General features: G+C 49.9%; 1 protein-coding gene across 4 annotated transcripts; it reads left to right on the forward strand.

Moving 5' to 3' along the window:
• Positions 1-205: 205 nt before the first annotated feature.
• On the forward strand, positions 206-16,532 carry Slc38a7 (solute carrier family 38 member 7). Of its 4 annotated transcripts, none has more exons than XM_041650787.1 (12): positions 206-227; positions 802-899; positions 5,438-5,824; positions 6,996-7,194; positions 7,389-7,533; positions 8,323-8,421; positions 9,017-9,074; positions 9,273-9,387; positions 10,494-10,641; positions 11,064-11,263; positions 12,086-12,140; positions 14,820-16,532. In XM_041650787.1, the coding sequence occupies exons 3-12, from the start codon at positions 5,555-5,557 to the stop codon at positions 14,920-14,922; spliced, it is 1,392 nt and encodes a 463-aa protein (XP_041506721.1). In that variant the 5' UTR covers positions 206-227; positions 802-899; positions 5,438-5,554; the 3' UTR covers positions 14,923-16,532. The 4 variants fall into 4 exon arrangements, with proteins under 4 accessions (XP_041506721.1, XP_041506724.1, XP_041506722.1 ...); XM_041650790.1 differs by having other exon boundaries at positions 7,507-7,603; XM_041650788.1 differs by having other exon boundaries at positions 207-241.
• The last annotated feature ends 1,309 nt before the right edge of the window (positions 16,533-17,841 follow it).

A 17,841-nucleotide genomic window follows, 5' to 3' on the forward strand; every position in this document is an offset into this window, starting at 1 on the left:
TTGGTTTGGCCAAGAGATCATGCCTAAAAATAACTGGATAAACGTGTTGGCAGGGAGCCAAGTTGGCTCAGAACTTTGTTGTAGGTTTGAAAAGCTGGTGCGGTCCGAGGATGACACTGGCCTAAAAACTACAATTCCCAGAGTGTCGTGCAGCCTCTGCCAGACGGGTGGTCATGTGACCCAAGCTCACGTGTTTCCAAAGTCGGCTCGGAAAAGACGCCTACGAGGTTTGTGAACGGAGGTACGGGCGGTGCCAGGTGGGGCTGTAGGGTTTCTGGGTCCTTGGAGTTCCCCATCTCTGCTGCAACCAGGTTCCCGCAGGGCTCCAGAGCCATCCTCTCTGGTGTCCTCTGTTGCACCGGGCCAGCCACGCCTTAGGCTGGCGGCTCTCCACTCAGTCCTAGGCCAGGATCGAGTCAGCTTAGACACGCAACCCACCGCTTTTACGTCATGCTTGGGGCTCACCCAAGCCCACCCTGGCCGGGTGCTCCCTTTCCCACCTCCCATGCAACTAAACTTCATGTTTCAGTGCTGGCCCCAGGTCAGACTGGGAAGCGGGTAAGACCTATTCCATTTCTGACCTAAGCATGAATGTATCGTGGCTCTAGTTCTGGCCCTGCTAACTGTTCATTGTGACCTTAACGTAATTTCTTTCCTCCGTGGGCCTTTGCCCTATCTGATCTGGCACTCCACTCCGTACTACGGGTTATTCAAAACTACTCCGTGTAACCCCACCTTCACCCCTGTAACCAGCTGCAAAAGGTCAAATTCCTTTCTGTACTGACTGCAGGTTTTATTTAGGTAAATCCTTGAGAAGAACTTGAGGACAAAAAGGGATGTGAGGAGACTCGGGTCCCATACCTTTAGACTGAGAGAACAACGCACTTCTGGGATAGCAGGTAAGCTGGGAACAGTGGGGCTAATTAATTGGGGTAGGGGTGAGAGCTCGTAGACCAGTGAGAGTCCAGGGGGTGGAATCATTCAACCTGAGCTTGCTTGCTTGCTTTGGTTGGTTAGTTAGTTAGTTAGTTAGTTAGTTAGTTAGTTAGTTTTTTGAGACAGTGTTTCTCTGTGTAGCTTTGGAGCCTCTCCTGGAACTCACTCTGTAGACAAGGCTGGCCTGGAACTCAGAGAGATCCACCTGCCTCTGCCTCCTCAGTGCTGGGATTGAAAACGTGGGCCACCACCGCCAGCTCAACATGAGCTTTTGTATGGTTGCAGGAGAGGCTGGCAGATGGCACAAGACTGGGACAAGGGTGCCAAAGGGAAGCCTGCTTCTTAGAGGCTTGGGACCGTGTGACCATAATGTCTGTTTCCTTAGTGTTAGCAATGTGGCACGGGTGGCCTTAGACCTCTCTGGAGCTGTGCCTGGACCTGGGGCGTCCCCAGCCTGCCTTTACTACTCACCACTGAGACTTTGCTGAGTTGGCTGGGGCAGATTGCATAAGAGGAACAAGTCTGTGGTTAGACTGACGTTTCTGACTCTGGCCCAGCAGACGTGTGTGCACTAGAACTATGTCCCTTAGATGTCCCAGAGCACCTGAACTTTTCTCTTCCTTCTGGGGGTGATGTCCCCAGCTTTGTCCACCATCAGAAGGAACACTTGGGAAGCATCCCCAGGGGCCTCAAGTCTATTCTAGACTTCCCAATGGAATGACCTTATTTAGAGGGGTGCCTTAGGATAAACATTGGTTGTGTCAGAATCATTGCCTTTGAGGGAAAGAAATGGGATTTTTTTTCAATTATAGAGAATGAGAATATGAATGAATGAATGAATGAATGAACAAACGAACAAATGAGTGAACCATGGTTCCTGAGTGGTCGGAGAACAACCTTCAGGAGGCCATTCTTTATTTCCACCACGTGGGTTCCAGGGATCGAACTCAAGTTGTGAGTCTTGCTTGCAAACACATTTACCCATTCAGCCATCACACCAGCCCCCAAATGGCGGCTGCTGGGGATTGACTCCCAGGCCTCATTTACAGAAGCACAGGCTCTACCACCCCCAGCCTGGTAATGCTTACTAATATCAGCCTGCTCTTCATAAGAATAAGCCGTGAAAAGACTTCTTGGACTGAAGCCGGGCAGTGGTGGCACACACCTTTAATCCCAGCACTCGGGAGGAAGAGGCAGGAGGATCTCTGTGAGTTCGAGGCCAGCCTGGTTTACAAGAGCTAGTTCCAGGGCAGGCAACAAAGTGACACAGAGAAACACTATCTTGAAAATCAAAACAAAACAAAAGAAGACTATTGGACTGAAGTGACTTCCCCAAGGTCGTGCACTTAGGAAGTGGTCAGGTTAGTTAGGCTTCAGGCCTCTGGGTCTAAATGACAGCATAGCCCCTCCTAGCTCAGGGATGATTTTTTAGTTTAAAACTTTTTTGAGACAAGGTTATGCTATATAGCTCCCTGCCCACCCACCTCACCCCAACCCTCTCCCTACCCCAAGCTGGAGAGATGGCTCAGTGGTTAAGAGCACTGCCTGCTCTTCCAAAGGTCCTGAGTTCAATTCCCAGCAACCACATGGTGGCTCACAAGCATTTGTAATGAGATCTGGTGCCCTCTTGAGGAAGAGACCTTGTCAGTTGTCCTCACCAACTTAGACCATGAAACCCAATATGGATAAGTTCAACAGAACCACCATATACAGACTGCCCATACATGCTTCAGCATTGCCAGGGCATAAATAATATATATTATATATATATATATCCCAGTACTGGTTATGTGGTCCAAGCTGACCTTGAACTCACAACAGTCCTCCTGCCTCTCAGGTACTAAGATTTCAGGCATGAGCCACAGTGCTCACCTTAGGGCTGCTCATGCTGTGGCCTTACCTTTGGCTCTTTAAGAAGCATTATTCCTCTTGGCGGTTCAGACCAGCACTGAGGTACGAGGACACTTGTTTTCAGAGCTGGGCTCCTGAAAGCATTTCAAGATTGGGAGAAGAGTGGACCTCCTGGCTTTCAAGGAAAAACCAAGGCTAAAGGAAAGCCTGCAGTTAGGCTGTGCTTTTCCAGATAGCGAGAAGGTGACAAACTTATAATTTATCAGTTCAGCAGGCCCAGGACAGAGGCAGAGGCAGATGACTGTTCTAGGCCACATAAGAATGTTCTAGCAATGTTGATGTTATTTGGTCTTTGTTCATTCATTCAGTTGTGTCTGTGTCTGGTTTTTTGGGTTTTTTTTTTTTTTTGGTCTGTTTTTTTTTTTTTAAGATTTATTTATTTATTATGTATACTACATTCTGCCTCCATGGATGCCTGCAGGCCAGAAGAGGGCGCCAGATCTCATTACAGATGGTTGTGAGCCACCATGTGGTTGCTGGGAATTGAACTCAGAACCTCTGGAAGAACAGCCCGTGCTCTTTACCACTGAGCCATCTCTCCAGCCCCTGTGTCTGGTTTTTATGTTTGTTTGTTGTTGTTTTGTTTTTCAAGACAGGATTTCTCTGTGTAACAGTCTCCTGGAGCCCACTCTGTAGACCAGGCTGGCCTTGAACTCACAGAGTGCTGGGGGATTAACGGTGTGTGCCACCACCGCCCAGCTTGTGTCTGTGTGTGTAGATCAGAGGAAACTTGCGGGAGTTGTTTCTCTCCTTCTACCATGTGGATCCCAGGAGTCAAACTCAGGTCATCAAGCTTGGCACCAGCCATCTTTACCGGCTAAGCCATCTCAGCAAGCCTGGTTTTGAATCCCAGCCACCAGTGACTGCCACATGACCAAGGGTAGCATGCACAATGCCTGGGCATCAGACTCTTTGGTGTCAGTCCTGTTGACTCAGTTGTGGCTTGTAGTAACGATAACTTCATGTCTGCCCTCAGAGCCGTTTGGTTTGGCTAGGGGAAGCAAGCCTAGGGCACACAGGGCTAGCACACAAGCAAATGATGGAAGGCAATGGGTCTGGGTGGGGCCAGGCTCTGTGATGACTCCAAGAAGGGCTCAGTGAGTGGCTGAGAAATGGGGAAGAGATGGAACCTGGAATGGCCAGCGAAGGGGCTGGGACTATTCCAAACACACAATTAGGAATTATCTTTCTGGGCCAGTGAGATGGCTCAGCGTGTCAAAGAATCTGCCAAGCTGCATGATCTGAGTTCGGTCCCCTGGGCCCACATTATGAAAGGAGAACACAGATTCCCAAAAGTTACCTTCTGGCCTCCACACAGCACACACACAGCAAATAGATGAAACACAAACCTCCACACAAATACACACACACACACACAAAACAAATAGATGAAATGCAATTTAAAAAATGATTTTCCTAGCACTGAGTAGTGGTGGCACATGCCTTTAATCCCAGCACTGGGGACGCAGAGGCAGGCAGATCTCTGTGAGTTCAAGGCCAGCCTGGTCTACAAAGCAAAATCTAGAACAGCTAAGGATACATAGAGAAGCCCTGTCTTGCAGGGGGAAATATAACATATTTTCCTGCTAGCAGCAGACTTCTTTAATCTCAGCACTCGGGCAAAGGCAGAAGGATCTCTAAGTTCAAGAACAGCCAGGACTATAGAGAGACCTTGTCTCAAATCTTAACAACAACAACAAAAAACCCAAAAATAACAACAAGAAAACATTACGGAGGATCAATATGGCAGGGATTGCCATATGGGAGATGAGAGAGCTGACCTGAATTTCGAAGGACCTTGAAAGCCATGTATCTGGGTTGCAGGAAAGCATGCCAGGCTGAAATGAACTGAAGCTCCGTAGTTCATAGCAGCAGCTCTATTGGGACTGTGTGGTGTTCAGGCAGCTTGGGAAGCCAGATGGATCTAGGTCCAGGCTGTGTTGCAGCTTGCTCAGGAACCATCCTGGGCCAGTGCTTCTATTTCTCTGAACCACTGATCACAGAGCTGCCAGAGGACCAGATGATCTCAGCCGTGTCTGTGACACACCTGTCCCCCAGGGCCTCTCCAGGTGCTCCAGGTAGCACTCCTGTCTTCTGCGTCCTTGACTCTCTTCCAGTACTGGGAGTTGGTAGACAAGTGCTCCATCAGAGCCTCTCTGTATCCCCAGCCTCTCCCACGCTTTTGTTTCATTTTCTTTTTGAGACAGGGTTTCTCTGTGTTGCCTTGGCTGTCCTGGAACTTGCTCTGTAGACCACGCTGGCCTCGAACTCAGAGATCTGCCTGCCTCTGGAGCGGTGGGGTTAAAGGTGTGCACCAGCCCCACTATCACGTGTAGTGAAACAAATCAGGTGTGCAGCTGGCATGTTTCTGTGTCTGTCACCCACACACTGTGACCTCAGTGCACAGAGCACAATGCACGGAGCAGCACCTGCATCTTAGCCTTGAGGAGTTCATGCCATGCAGTTGGTTACTGCCTGGTACTTGTGCAGATCCTAGCCAAATGCTCTGGAAAAGTTGCATCATCTTTTTGTGCCCCAGAGTCACTGTTTCCAGACAAGCATAATGTCTGCCTTTCTTTGTCTTGCCCAGGTCGACTAGAGTCCCCCAGAGTAGTAGCCCAAAGGGGGCAGTTACTCTCTCAGCTACCCCGGGAATGTGGTCGTGAGGCAGAACCCACAGTTCTCCGAAGAAAAGTAGCCTTGGACCATGGCCCACGTCAGCATCAACAGTGACTACAGCGAGTGGGGCTCCAGCACTGATGCTGGGGAGCGGGCCCGCTTGCTGCAAAGTCCCTGTGTGGACATGGCCCCCAAGAGTGAGGGGGAGGCGTCTCCTGGAGATCCAGACAGAGGCACCACGTCTACGCTGGGAGCCATCTTCATTGTGGTCAATGCCTGCCTGGGTGCAGGACTGCTCAACTTCCCAGCAGCCTTCAGCACCGCTGGGGGTGTGGCAGCTGGCATTGCCCTGCAGATGGTGAGTGTGCTGGCGGCAGAGGTAGGCTGTGCCCATGGGCTCTTTGATTGGCAGGGGAGGCTTTGAATCAGAGTTAAGCGATTGAGGACGTACACTGTCATTCTCCCCTCTCTTGTAACTGATAGATATTACCAATCTATTCCAGAACTTTCTTTTAAAGCTACCATTCAAAACCAATACAGGAGTATGAAAAGAGTAGCATAGACGAGGGAAAGAAAGAGAGGGAGCTGGTGAGATGGCTCAGAGGTTAAGAGCACTGACTGCTCTTCCAGAGGTCCTGAGTTCAACTCCCAGCAACCACATGGTGGCTCACAACCATCTGTAATGAAATCTGTTGCCTTCTCCTGGCATGCAGGGATACACGCTGGCAGAATGCTGTGTGCATAATAAAGAAATCTTAAAAAGGGTGGGGAGGGAATGAAGCCTAAGTCAGGTATCAGAACTCTTCACACTGAGGCCAGTTGTGATCAAAAGCCTTCCTAACAATGAGAGGTTTGAACGTCCTCTGCGGATTTAATTTTTTGCCTTTTGAGGTGGCTCTTGTAGCCCAGGCTGACCTTGAATTTTCTATGGAGCTAAGGATGACCTTTAAGTTGATCTCCTGCTTCCCCAGCCCAAGTGCTGGGGTAACAGACAAAAAAAAAAAAAAGGAAAAAGAAAGCAAAGAAAATCATAAATTGGTTCGAAGCTGAGTTTGAAGCTGTTTGGGGTCCACCCTATTCTCAGTCTGTTTGCATGTTCGAAATTTTGAATGAAGCTCTTTTCGTTATTATTTTTTTGTTTTGTTTTTTAATTATTGTATGTGTATGTATGTTTTTGCCTACTTGTATGATTGTGAACCACATACATGCAGTGCCAGTGGAAGCCAGGAGAGGGCATCAGATCCCCACGGAATTGAGTTACAGATGGCTGTGAGCCTCCATATAGATGCTGGGAATTGACCCCAGGTCCTCCGAAAGAGCAGCCAGTGCTCTTAATCACTGAGCTGTCTCTCTAGCAACTGAAACTCGTTTTTAAAGACAATTTCAACTTGGTAACCTCTAGTAATCTGTTAAAATTGTCCTGTAGTAATAGACCCAATTGCAAACCCGCTATGGACATTGGTGTAAAAGATGCCCAAACTGAGCTCACAACACCTTTCCCACACCCTTTCGTCTCTTCCTGCCTGCAGGGCATGCTGGTTTTCATCATTAGTGGGCTTGTCATTCTGGCCTATTGCTCCCAGGCCAGCAATGAGAGGACCTACCAGGAGGTGGTGTGGGCCGTGTGTGGCAAGCTGACGGGCGTGCTGTGTGAGGTAGCCATTGCGGTCTACACCTTCGGCACCTGCATTGCCTTCCTCATCATCATTGGGGACCAGCAGGACAAGAGTGAGGTTCTTCCCCAGCTCTCATCTTTCTCCTCGGCCTGAGTTCCTGGGGTAGCGGGGAAAGAATGCTCCACACTAGGACTTGCCCTCTCTTCGAGTCCTGCTCCTTAGAGGGAAATCTTAGGACCCTGCCAAAGCCAGAGGGCCACATCCTGAATGGCCTGGCATGACATTCGCTCCTTCTTCCCCGTGCAGTTATAGCTGTGATGACAAAGGACCCCGAAGGGGCCAGCGCCAGCCCCTGGTACACAGACCGCAAGTTCACCATCAGCCTCACTGCCTTCCTCTTCATCCTGCCCCTGTCCATCCCCAGGGAGATCGGCTTCCAGAAATATGCCAGGTTCGGAGGTCCCAACCCAGCCTGGGCCAGACAGAGGCTCTGATCAAAGGCAACTGGAGAGCCATTTCTGGTGGGGAGCCCCTCTCCCCCATGGCATCTTCCTTGGGGAGCAAGAACAGGCAAGCCAGGGCAGGCTAGAGCTTCAGAATTCTAGGCCCAGAACGTTCCTTTTCCGTTTTTATCAAGGAAGATAGTGGCCTTTTGCAGCATTGGAAGGTGTGATCTAAAAGTCCTTGTCAAAGAAGGGATTGATGATGCCTGGCAGTGTAAGGGCAGGTGCTGGCCAGGGCTTTGGCTTTTCCGGAATCTGGGAGTTGGTGATCTTAGTGTTGGCAGCATGGTTGGGACTTCCATGGACTTCGGGGAGAGAGGTCTGGCTTCCTAGCCCTATATCTGAAAAGCTGTGGGGGTTGGGGCTGTTTCATACTTGGCCATCTCCAGGGTTTCCTTAATTGTTAGCACCCCAGTCTCTACACTCTCCCCCTTTATCCCAGAATCTCTTAGTTCTCAGATGCCAGGCCCACAGGCTGGCCAGCTGTAAGCCCTTGCCACACCTGGGCTGCTCAGGCTGAGCTTGTACTGTGCATTGGAGCCCAGTTCCTGAATATGGTCTCTGAGCCAGCGCATGTCCCCTGGCTAAAATGCTAGCAGCCTCCTCCCTGTGGCAGGTCTCTCTGCCGCTTGTTTCTCCTGAATCCCTAGAGCAAGGATGGGTACATCTGAGCATGGGATTGGACAAGGGGTGGCTGGGCCTGGGAAGCAGGAAGTCAAATCTCTCGTTCTTGGCAGTTTCCTGAGTGTTGTGGGCACTTGGTACGTCACCGCCATTATTATCATCAAATACATCTGGCCAGATAAAGAGATGCGCCCAGGGGACATCCTGACCAGGTAGGTGAGGGTCCCTGGGAAATGCATGAGGTAGAAGCTGCTACCCAGATGAGGTGTCTGAAGGTCACACGGTCACTCATTGTAGGAAGGAGGGGAGAGGGCCTGTCCAGCATGTAGTGGATGCCACCATGCAATGCAAGGTCCCACCCTGGGGAGAGTTCCAGGAAGAAAATGGCACATTTTCCCAGTCATTCTTTTTTGATTTATCAGACTGGAACTCGTGTAGCTCAGACCAGGCTCAAACTTACTATGCAGCCTGGTCTTGAACTCCCGATCCTCCTGCCTCTACCTCCAAACGCTGGAATCCCAGATATATATCAGCGTGTCCAGCTTTCCCATACCCCTTTTGTTTTTTGTTTTTAAAAGAACAGTTCAGGAAAACAAAGTCCTAGTTCAGGAGCCAGGAATTCTGGACTCTGGTCCTAGGGTGGCCTTTTAGAGACTGTCTCCTGAATTTCACATAGACACGGGTCCTCTACCTGTGTGTGTTTAGTGTGTGGGATGCTGGCTGTTGGTAGAAGAATGCAGAAAGGGTGGTGTGGACAGTTGGTGACCCTGTGGGATTCACAGGCAATTTCATTGTGTTTGCCAACAGACCAGTTTCCTGGATGGCCGTCTTCAATGCCATGCCCACCATCTGCTTCGGATTTCAGGTGCCAGCAGCAGGGTCCCTGCTATCCCATTAGCTCACTCCCCCACCCTGGGAGGACCCTCAGATTATGGATGGGATGGTAGGATTCCTGGGAGGACGGATGAACCAAGGGCCTCTGGTTTGTCCCTTCTCCCTGGGGCCTTTGAAACCTGGAGATGAGGTCGCTTCCCCACGATGACCGTACCCTTCACCTGGACAGTGCCATGTGAGCAGTGTGCCCGTGTTCAACAGCATGCAGCGGCCAGAGATAAAGACCTGGGGTGGAGTGGTGACAGCGGCCATGGTCATAGCTCTGGCTGTCTACATGGGCACAGGTGAGTGCTCTCCTCCAGAGGCCAGGCTTGGCGTGCTCCCACTCCCTCTTAAGTGCCCAGAGTTTCTGGTCTAGCTTTCCTCTGCACTCTTAGCTGGGTGAGCACTTCGGTAGACATTGACTTGAACTCTCATCAAGGTGAGAGTGTTCTGCCTGCTCACGGGTTCTCTTCTGATGCTGAGTGGCTATCAGAAGGGCAGGTACCCCCAGTGTGAAGTTGTTACAAGGACTATGCAGGAAACTGGCCCAAGCCCTGGTGGGATCGACAGTCTTAGAGAAACAGTTCTATTTAGGTAATAATGAAAAAGAAATTCCAGGCAGTGGCTGATGAAACCAGGAAGTGGGGGGGGGGGGATGGGACAGAGTGGGTGTGGTATTCACAGAAGGCTCCTCTCTGAAGATGTGACACCTGGAGTGGAGAGGTCCATGAGGGAAAAGCCATTCCACAAGAGAGTAACCACAATGTAGGTTGTCTGGGGAAGGAATGGGGGAAGGTCTGTATTGCCGGGGTGTAAGAAGTTGGTACCTATGAGACTGGACAGCCAAGGGGAGAGCAATGGATGCTGCCGGGAGCCTAAGAGGATGCATTTCTTGGGTGGGAAATGACCGGTCAAATCTTTGGCTGTTGCGTGTGTTAATTTGGGCAGGAGAGATGAACTGGGAGTTATCCTCCTGTGGTAGGAGATGAGGGCAGGAGCTGCCTGGGCTCGAGTTGTCCCAGCCTCTGAAGCCTCCGCAAGAAACACAAGAGGCAAACAGGCAAAGTCCCTCTCGCCATGGGTCCTCTGCTGTGGCTGGTGACAGAGAACAGAGCAGGATGGGAAACAAGTGACTGGGGTGGGCGTGACTGCATGGGCAGGGCAGCGTTCTCTGAGGAAGGGACATCTGAGCTGAGACCCGAGTGGTGTGGTGGCAGCACAGTGGTTTGAGCAGATGCAGTGGTGTGTGTGGAAGTTAGGGAGACAAGTGCAGAAAGCACTCCAGCAAGCAACACCTGCGGAGGCAGGAAGTGGGGCATCTGCTCTCACCTCCTAGGCTGCTCCAACACTCCCATCTGGAGTAGGCGGTCCACCCTCACCCTCCCTTTCCCCTTGCATTTGCTCCTAGGCATCTGTGGCTTCCTGACTTTCGGAGCTGCTGTGGATCCAGATGTGCTCCGGTCCTACCCCTCCGAGGACGTGGCTGTGGCCGTTGCCCGAGCCTTCATCATCCTCAGCGTACTCACCTCCTACCCCATCTTGCACTTCTGTGGGCGGTGAGCCCCTTCCCCACCCTGTCCAGAGCCCCCTGGGAGCCTGCACAATACATGGCCTTATGGGGAGCCCATTTTGTGTCAAGGAAAATTGAAGCCAACAGAAAGAATCTGAGTCTAGGATGCCCTTCTCCCATACTCCATGCCAGGTCTTATTGGTTCCATTCTGTGAGCCCTGTAAGGATCTCCAGTCTATATCCTATCCTGAGCCTTTATATATTCCCAGCCAACATTTTGGATACCCCGATCCATTCCTTTTATAAAGGGAATTATGGCGTCCATATCCAGGTGAAGAGGTAAAGTCTTGTAGCCCATAGCAACCAAGGACAATGATGGTCACAGATGAGGACCCAAGCTCAGGGACCACACACTTGCCCCCTCCCTGCACTAGCCAAAGCACCCTGAGCCCCTCCTCATGTGAGCAGGGCTGTGGTGGAAGGCCTGTGGCTGCGCTCCAAGGGGGTGCCAGTGGAGGAGGACGTGGGGCGGGAGCGGCGGCGCCGAGTCCTGCAGACGCTGGTGTGGTTCCTGCTCACCCTGCTGCTAGCTCTCTTTATCCCTGACATCGGCAAGGTCATCTCAGTCATCGGAGGCCTGGCAGCCTGCTTCATCTTCATCTTCCCAGGTGCACACCCCAGGTGCCCCTATCTTCCCCACACAGCAGGACCTCCCTACCCTTAGCTGGGGACTCAAAACCTGCTGGCAAAAGTAACCACCGTTTTCTGTTGCTCGCTGACCTGGCTCATCTAGATGCTGCCATGGCAACACTGACTCCTGGTTGGAAGGTTGTGATCTCTGTTTTACTGATGAGATGTGAGGCTAGAGACAACTATTAATAGCCCATTTGAAGCCCAATAGGCCCAGGTCCAGGGTCTCTACTCCTACCCTTCAATTCAAGTGTATGGACCCTTGACCCTCGGGATCTGGGTACCCTATTCCAGTCCAGAGGAAGGAAAGCCTAGTGGTGGCACCTTGAGACTGAAGTCATGAGATCCAAATTCCAGACACAGGTCAGTTGCAGATCCTCAGAAATCCATCCTGTCTGGCCAGCTATGAGTACTACGCCCAGCTTGTTTCTGTCCATTAACCTCAAAAGCTCTTCCCATTGGACGTGGAGCAAGGGAGTCATGTCTGCTCTGGAGTTGGCAAGATGATGTGAGCTACCACTGAGTCTCATTCAGTGTGTCCCCTTAGCGCTGAGATCTGAATGTAGCCCAAAGGGTTCCGGTTATCTGCTGGCCTGTCTTGGGAGAGCAGAGGCCGAGCATCCAGCTGGGCGTGGGTCAGGGTTGACAATCTGGATTTCAGGATCTCTAGTAGAGGATACAGACCTTTCTCCATAATCACCACTACCTCCTGGCTGAGGCGGGGGAGGGGAGGGCGGGACTGGGCTGAGGGAGGGACCCCATTGTCTCTTCCAAACTCAGCGTTACTTCTTGTCTTCTAGGGCTGTGCCTCATTCAGGCCAAACTGTCGGAGATGGAGGAGGTCAAACCAGCCAGGTAAAGCAAGGGCAGCCGAGCAGCCTTTTAGGGAGATGAAAAGGGACCTTAAAATAGGCAAAGGGTCAGCTGGACAGTGGTGGCATACACTTTTAATCCCAGCACTTGGGAGGCAGAAGCAGGAGGATCTCTGTGAGTTCAGGACAGCCAGGGCTCCACAGAGAAACCCTGTCTCAGAAAAAGAAAGAATGCATGCTGTTCAGTCCTAAGACCAGAGTTCCTATCCTAGCATCCATGTAACACACCAGGCATCCCACAAATGCCTGTAACTCCAGCTCTGATGAATCCCTCCGGCCTCCACACACACCTACACATGTGCACGTCCACTCACACACACACACACACACACACACAAATAAAAAGTTCTTGGTGCTTGGAAGTATGCCTTAGTAACAAACCATGTGCTTGTCACGTATGAAGCCCTGGGTTCAATCCTCTAGTGTCACTCCCCAAATTATGGAGCTCTAATGTATATTTTTGCAATGGGTAATCTGAACTGTTTATAACAATTCATCCTGAGCAGTGGTGGCGCACGCCTTTAATCCCAGCACTTGGGAGGCAGAGGCAGGCGGATCTCTGAATTTGAGGCCAGCCTGGTCTACAGAGAGAGTTCCAGGACAGCCAGGACTGTTACATAGAGAAACCCTGTCTCAGACAAACAAAAAACAATTTATGTACTACTGAAAGGCTTTAGAAGAAAAAGTGAGAGTCCCATGTCAGGCATACTCCTGACTCCAGTACCTGGAAGCCTGAGACAGGAATATTTCTAGAGTTCGAAACCAGCCTGGTCTACATGATTTCAGCCTAGCCTGGGCTATGTAGTGAAACCTTATCCAAAACAGGTGGGGTAAGTCTTTCTCTCACAGCCTACTTTACCCCTCTCCTAAAACGTGTTTTCCCTATGGACTGTGACCTAAACTGCATGTATGTTGTGATGACAGAGCTGAGCAGTATACACAGGGGTTTGGATGTGATTTTGTTATTTGAGGCTGGAAGATTGCCGCGAGTTTAAGGCTAGCCTGAACTTCAGAGTGGGACCTTGACTCAAACACTTAACACCACCAGGAGTCATCTGGTGAAGGAAAAGCTGTTTCTCTGAATAATAGTTAATAAAAGGTTTCATGCTTTAAAAAAAAATTATTCCGGGGCAGGGAAAATAGTTCAATGCGGTAGTGCTCGCCTGCAGCATTTAAGGCCCTGGGTTCAGTCTCTACCATGACAGGGGAGAGAGATGGGGGCAGGGAGGGATAGAAAAGAGAGGGAGATGGGAAAAAGGAAGGAAGAGCAAATGAATTTATCCCATGGCAATATTTGTATTTCAGTACTTGGGAGGCTGAGATAGAAAGGCAATGAGTTCTGGCCAGCCAGGATTATACAGTAAGACCTTGCCTAAAAATATAAAACAAAAAAGTTATTTATTATAAAATTTAAAAACAGTAGCCAGGCAATGGTGGCACATGCCTTTAATCACAGCACTCAGGAAACAGACAGGCAGATCTCTGTGAGTTCAAAACCAGCCTGATCTACAGAGCGAGTTCCAGGACAGCTAGGGCTGTTACACAGAGAAACCCTGTCTCAGGAAAAAAAAAAAAAACCAATAAAGTAAAAACAGGCATATCTTTAAAAAAATAAAAATCATGTACTCACTCATAGGTGGTTTTTAAACATAAAGCAAAGAAAGCCAGCCTACAAACCACAATCTCAGCGAATTTAGACAACGATGCGCACACTAAGAGAGACTTACATAGATCTAATCTACATGGGAAGTAGAAACTAGAAAAAGACAAGATCTCCTGAGTAAATTGGGAGCATGGGGACCTTGCGGGAAGACTGAAGTGGGGAGGGGAGAGGCAGGGAGGGGAGTAGAGAAAAATGTAGAGCTTAATAAATATCAATTAAAAAAAGGAAAAAATAAAAATTACCCTTCATCTCCATGCCAGTGATGACCCCCTTGCATTTTTGTTACATGTGGTTATAGATGTCTGCCTTCTGCTTTTTTTCTTTCTTTCTTTCTTTAAAATTCTCTCTCGTGGGCTGGAGAAATGGCTCAGCGGTTAAGAGCATTGCCTGCTCTTCCAAAGGTCCTGAGTTCAATTCCCAGCAACCACATGGTGGCTCACAACCATCTGTAATGAGATCTGGTGCTCTATTCTGGCCTGTAGGCATACACACAGACAGAACATTGTATACATAATAAATAAATAAATATTCAAAAAAAATTCTCTTTCGTGTGCATGTGCACATGTGTCCACAGAGGCTAGATGTATCCAGTCCCAGTCTCCCTGGAACTGGAGCTACAGTAGTTGTGAGCCTCCTGATATGGATCCCCTAGAAGAACACTGTGACCTTAACCACTGCCCCCTGCCTTCTGTTTTTGTTGTTGTTGTTAATGTTATTTTGAACGCAACATCTCATTTTCCTGTCACCTGTTTTTTCCTCAGTGTCTTCCCATCGGAAGACTCACATTCTGCCGTGGTCCTGCCTTGAGCATTAGTCCATCTAGGTCTTGGTCTCCTTAACTGTGAACTAGGGTCGCAAAGCTTTGTATGGAGAAGTTGATGGGAAGCCTGAGGTGTTCTGCCTACAGAAGTGGGGTGACTGAGTATATTAACTGTTATAGATAGGAGTCTACAGAGACATGGGAAAAAATGACTGAAACGCTTGTCCTCTGCCCTACAGCTGGTGGGCACTGGTCAGTTATGGAGTCCTTCTGGTCACCCTGGGAGCTTTCATCTTTGGCCAAACCACAGCCAATGCCATCTTTGTGGACCTCTTGGCTTGAACACTGCCTCTCAGCAAACGTGTGACCAAGAACCATCTCTCAGAGCTGTGGAGCTACCCCAAGTCCCACATCCTCTTCTAGCTGGTGACGTCTGGACACATTTCTCCAGGGACAATCATGGGACAGAATCAACTGCAAATCTGTGGGCGGCTCCCGCCCAGCTGCCTTCCTGCTCCCCAACCTTGGCGTTGTCATGGATGGTGGCAGGAGGTCTCACATCACAGGAGCATCAAACCTTTGGGACCTGAGAAGGGAGAAGGTCAGTGAGTCCCAGAAGAGAAAGACCATTCTGACTTCCTCTGGGAAAAAAAAACACAAAATTGTATACATAGGGCTGGCGTCCTTCACAGAACTTGTCGGGACTGTGCTCAGTACCTCGGGGTTTAGTGCCTGCCCGTGTCTCTTAGAAGCCAGCGCTGGCTTCTCCTGGGACCTGTCAACTTCCAAAGGAGACGCTGACATCGTATAATTATCCATTCCCCTGTGGGCCTCCCTGTGAGTCTCTGGTAGCCTCCCAAGTCTTTAGGGTCCCTACCCTGACTTTATCCAAACCTAATGGGTCCAGATTGGGTATCCTCCTATGTCCCTAGACATCACTAAGTCAAATGTTTACAAATGGTGCTGGCCTGCCTCTGGGCTAGGGGCTGCCATTGCCATGGTGCTGCGAGCACTCCTCCGTTAGCTTCCCACGTGGACAGAGGGTCTATTGTCTTTTCAGAGGCTCTGGGTGAGTCACAGGCTTGGGACTTTTGGACCTTCCTTCCAGGCCAGGCTGCCCAAGGTCTGGGTGAAGTCCCAGCACCATTTCTTCGCTCTTCCAAACCGGTCCTCTCTCTTCCCCAGCTAAACCTAGCCCAAGAACCCAGAAGGAACTTAGACTGGGGATCCTGGACATTTCCTGTACTATCTCCATCTTGACTCTAACTTCCATTCCCACACCCCACCCATCTCTCACCCCCTACCCTATCTCTTCTCTTTCATTCATGGATGAGTTTTGGCATTTAGCATGGTAGGGATGGCACCAAACCGTGCCACGTCAGCTTGCCCAGCTCCACACATCTGTCAGTCCTGGCCTCAATGCCCGGGAATCCCTCTGAGTCATAGCTGCCCCAGGTGAGGTCATACCAGACACTGTATTTTGAGGTCCTTAACCTCTTGCCTGCCCCTGCTCACTTTTATAAGTCCAGGTACAAAACTGATCTCCACATAATTTTCTCCATCTATTCTGCCTAAAATAGTGAAAGGGGGCCTTCAAGGCAGCCCCCACCCCAACTCAGGTCAGTTCAGTAGAGGCAGCAGAAGCTCATCATCCAGACTAGCTGAATTGCTCTTTTCCCATCCATTCCTGGTACTCATCCTCTCTGGTCCCATGATGGCTGTTTTCCCTTGGTTTCCAAGTGCTGCTTTCTAGGGACTGGCCAGGGGTAAAGCTGGGGCATGGCATAGAGACAGGCCGGCTGAGACAGTTGACTAGAATCCAGCTTCAGCTTGATCTCAGGACCCCTTCCCTTCCTCTCCCTTGTCCTCTTCTAGTGTCTTGCTGGGTTTTTTCCTGCTCAAGCACACTTGGAGAAGTGGGGATGGTTAATAAAGGGGCTTACCCTGTTGAATTGTTGTCTCTTTTATTTTGTGCTTGGAACAGAGTCAAAGGCATAAATGGCAGGAAGGGGACCTGGGGTGAGACATGTAGATGACAGTTGGCTGTCTACAACCAGGAATGGGACCAGTAGGCTCTCTTGCCAAGCAAGAGTCCATAGAAGGTTCTGGATACCTCCCTCTCTGCCTCCCTTGAATCTTTCCCCACTGCCTGGTGAGTGTCTTCTCTGTGCCCTACTTCTGTCCTAACTCAAACTCTCCCTCTGCTGAGCAGTCATACAGATCTGATGGCACCCAACGTGGAAGTCCCAAGGAGGAAGTGTTTGAGCCACGTAGTGGTGGCTCACAAGTTTAATCCCAGCACTTGTGAGGCAGAGGCAGGAGGATCTCTGTGAGTTTGAGGCCAGATTGGTCTACAGAGCTAGATCTAGAACACCCAGGACTGTTTTGTTTTTAATTTATTTACTTTTATTTTATGTGCATTGGTGTTATGCCCGCAGCTAAATTTGAGATCTTGGAGCTACAGACAGTTGTTAGCTGTCATATAGGTGTTGGGATTTGAACCTGGATCCTTTGGGAAAGCAGTCAGTGCCCTTAACCGCTGAGCCATCTTTTCAGCCCCTAGCCAGGGCTGTTTCACAGAAAAACCCTGTCTCGAAAAATCAAAAAGAGAAAATGGAGTGTTTGGATTGATCAGTATAAACTTTCTGTCACTGGAACAAAGTGCTTGAGATCATCAACTTAAAAAGAGGGAAAGTTTATTTTAGTTCTTGACCACTTGGCCTTGTTGCTTTGGATCTGGGATGGCAAACTATGTCATGGCAGGAGCATGTGGTTAGGAAGGAATAAAAAACAATCATGGCACACACTTGTAATCCTGGCACTCAGTGTCGGGGGAAAGGGAGATCTTCAGCCTTAAAACATAGAGAAACCCTGCCTGAAAAGCTAACCAGGCAAGGTCTAGAGTCCTCCTATGCCCTTCAGAGGCATACCCCTATGACCAAACTTCCTTCCACCTCCTATCACAAGATGGAGAAGAAAACTAACCAGAGGGCGTTGCAGGGACATTCTGGCTCCAAATTACTACAGAGGCCTTAGGACCTGTCTGAGGAGTCCAGGGGGCTTTCTGGAGGTGATGTTTGATCCGGCCCCTTACTCTTGAGTAGGGATTAGCTAAGTAGAGAAAGGTGGGGAGAACGTTCCAAGCAGTGAGCACTCTGGGAGTGGATGTCCTGAAGTGAGAGAAATACAGCTTAAAGAACTAAGACGTGATTAGTGTAGGTGAACCTTGCCTAGGTGTGGGAGAGTGGCCAAGGTGGTGCA

This window comes from Microtus oregoni, unplaced genomic scaffold, assembly GCF_018167655.1.
Source record: "Microtus oregoni isolate MIOR12 unplaced genomic scaffold, Mior012 000004F_ref0000308, whole genome shotgun sequence".
Taxonomy (NCBI): Eukaryota; Metazoa; Chordata; class Mammalia; order Rodentia; family Cricetidae; genus Microtus; species Microtus oregoni.

Bases quoted from the DNA above. Each gene is read 5' to 3' on its own strand.
- Slc38a7 (XM_041650787.1), top strand. From the start codon at position 5,555: ATGGCCCACGTCAGCATCAACAGTGACTACAGCGAGTGGGGCTCCAGC. The intron at 9,075-9,272 runs GTGCCAGCAGCA...TCACCTGGACAG, and splicing joins CCATCTGCTTCGGATTTCAG to TGCCATGTGAGCAGTGTGCC. The intron at 10,642-11,063 runs GTGAGCCCCTTC...TCATGTGAGCAG, and splicing joins ATCTTGCACTTCTGTGGGCG to GGCTGTGGTGGAAGGCCTGT.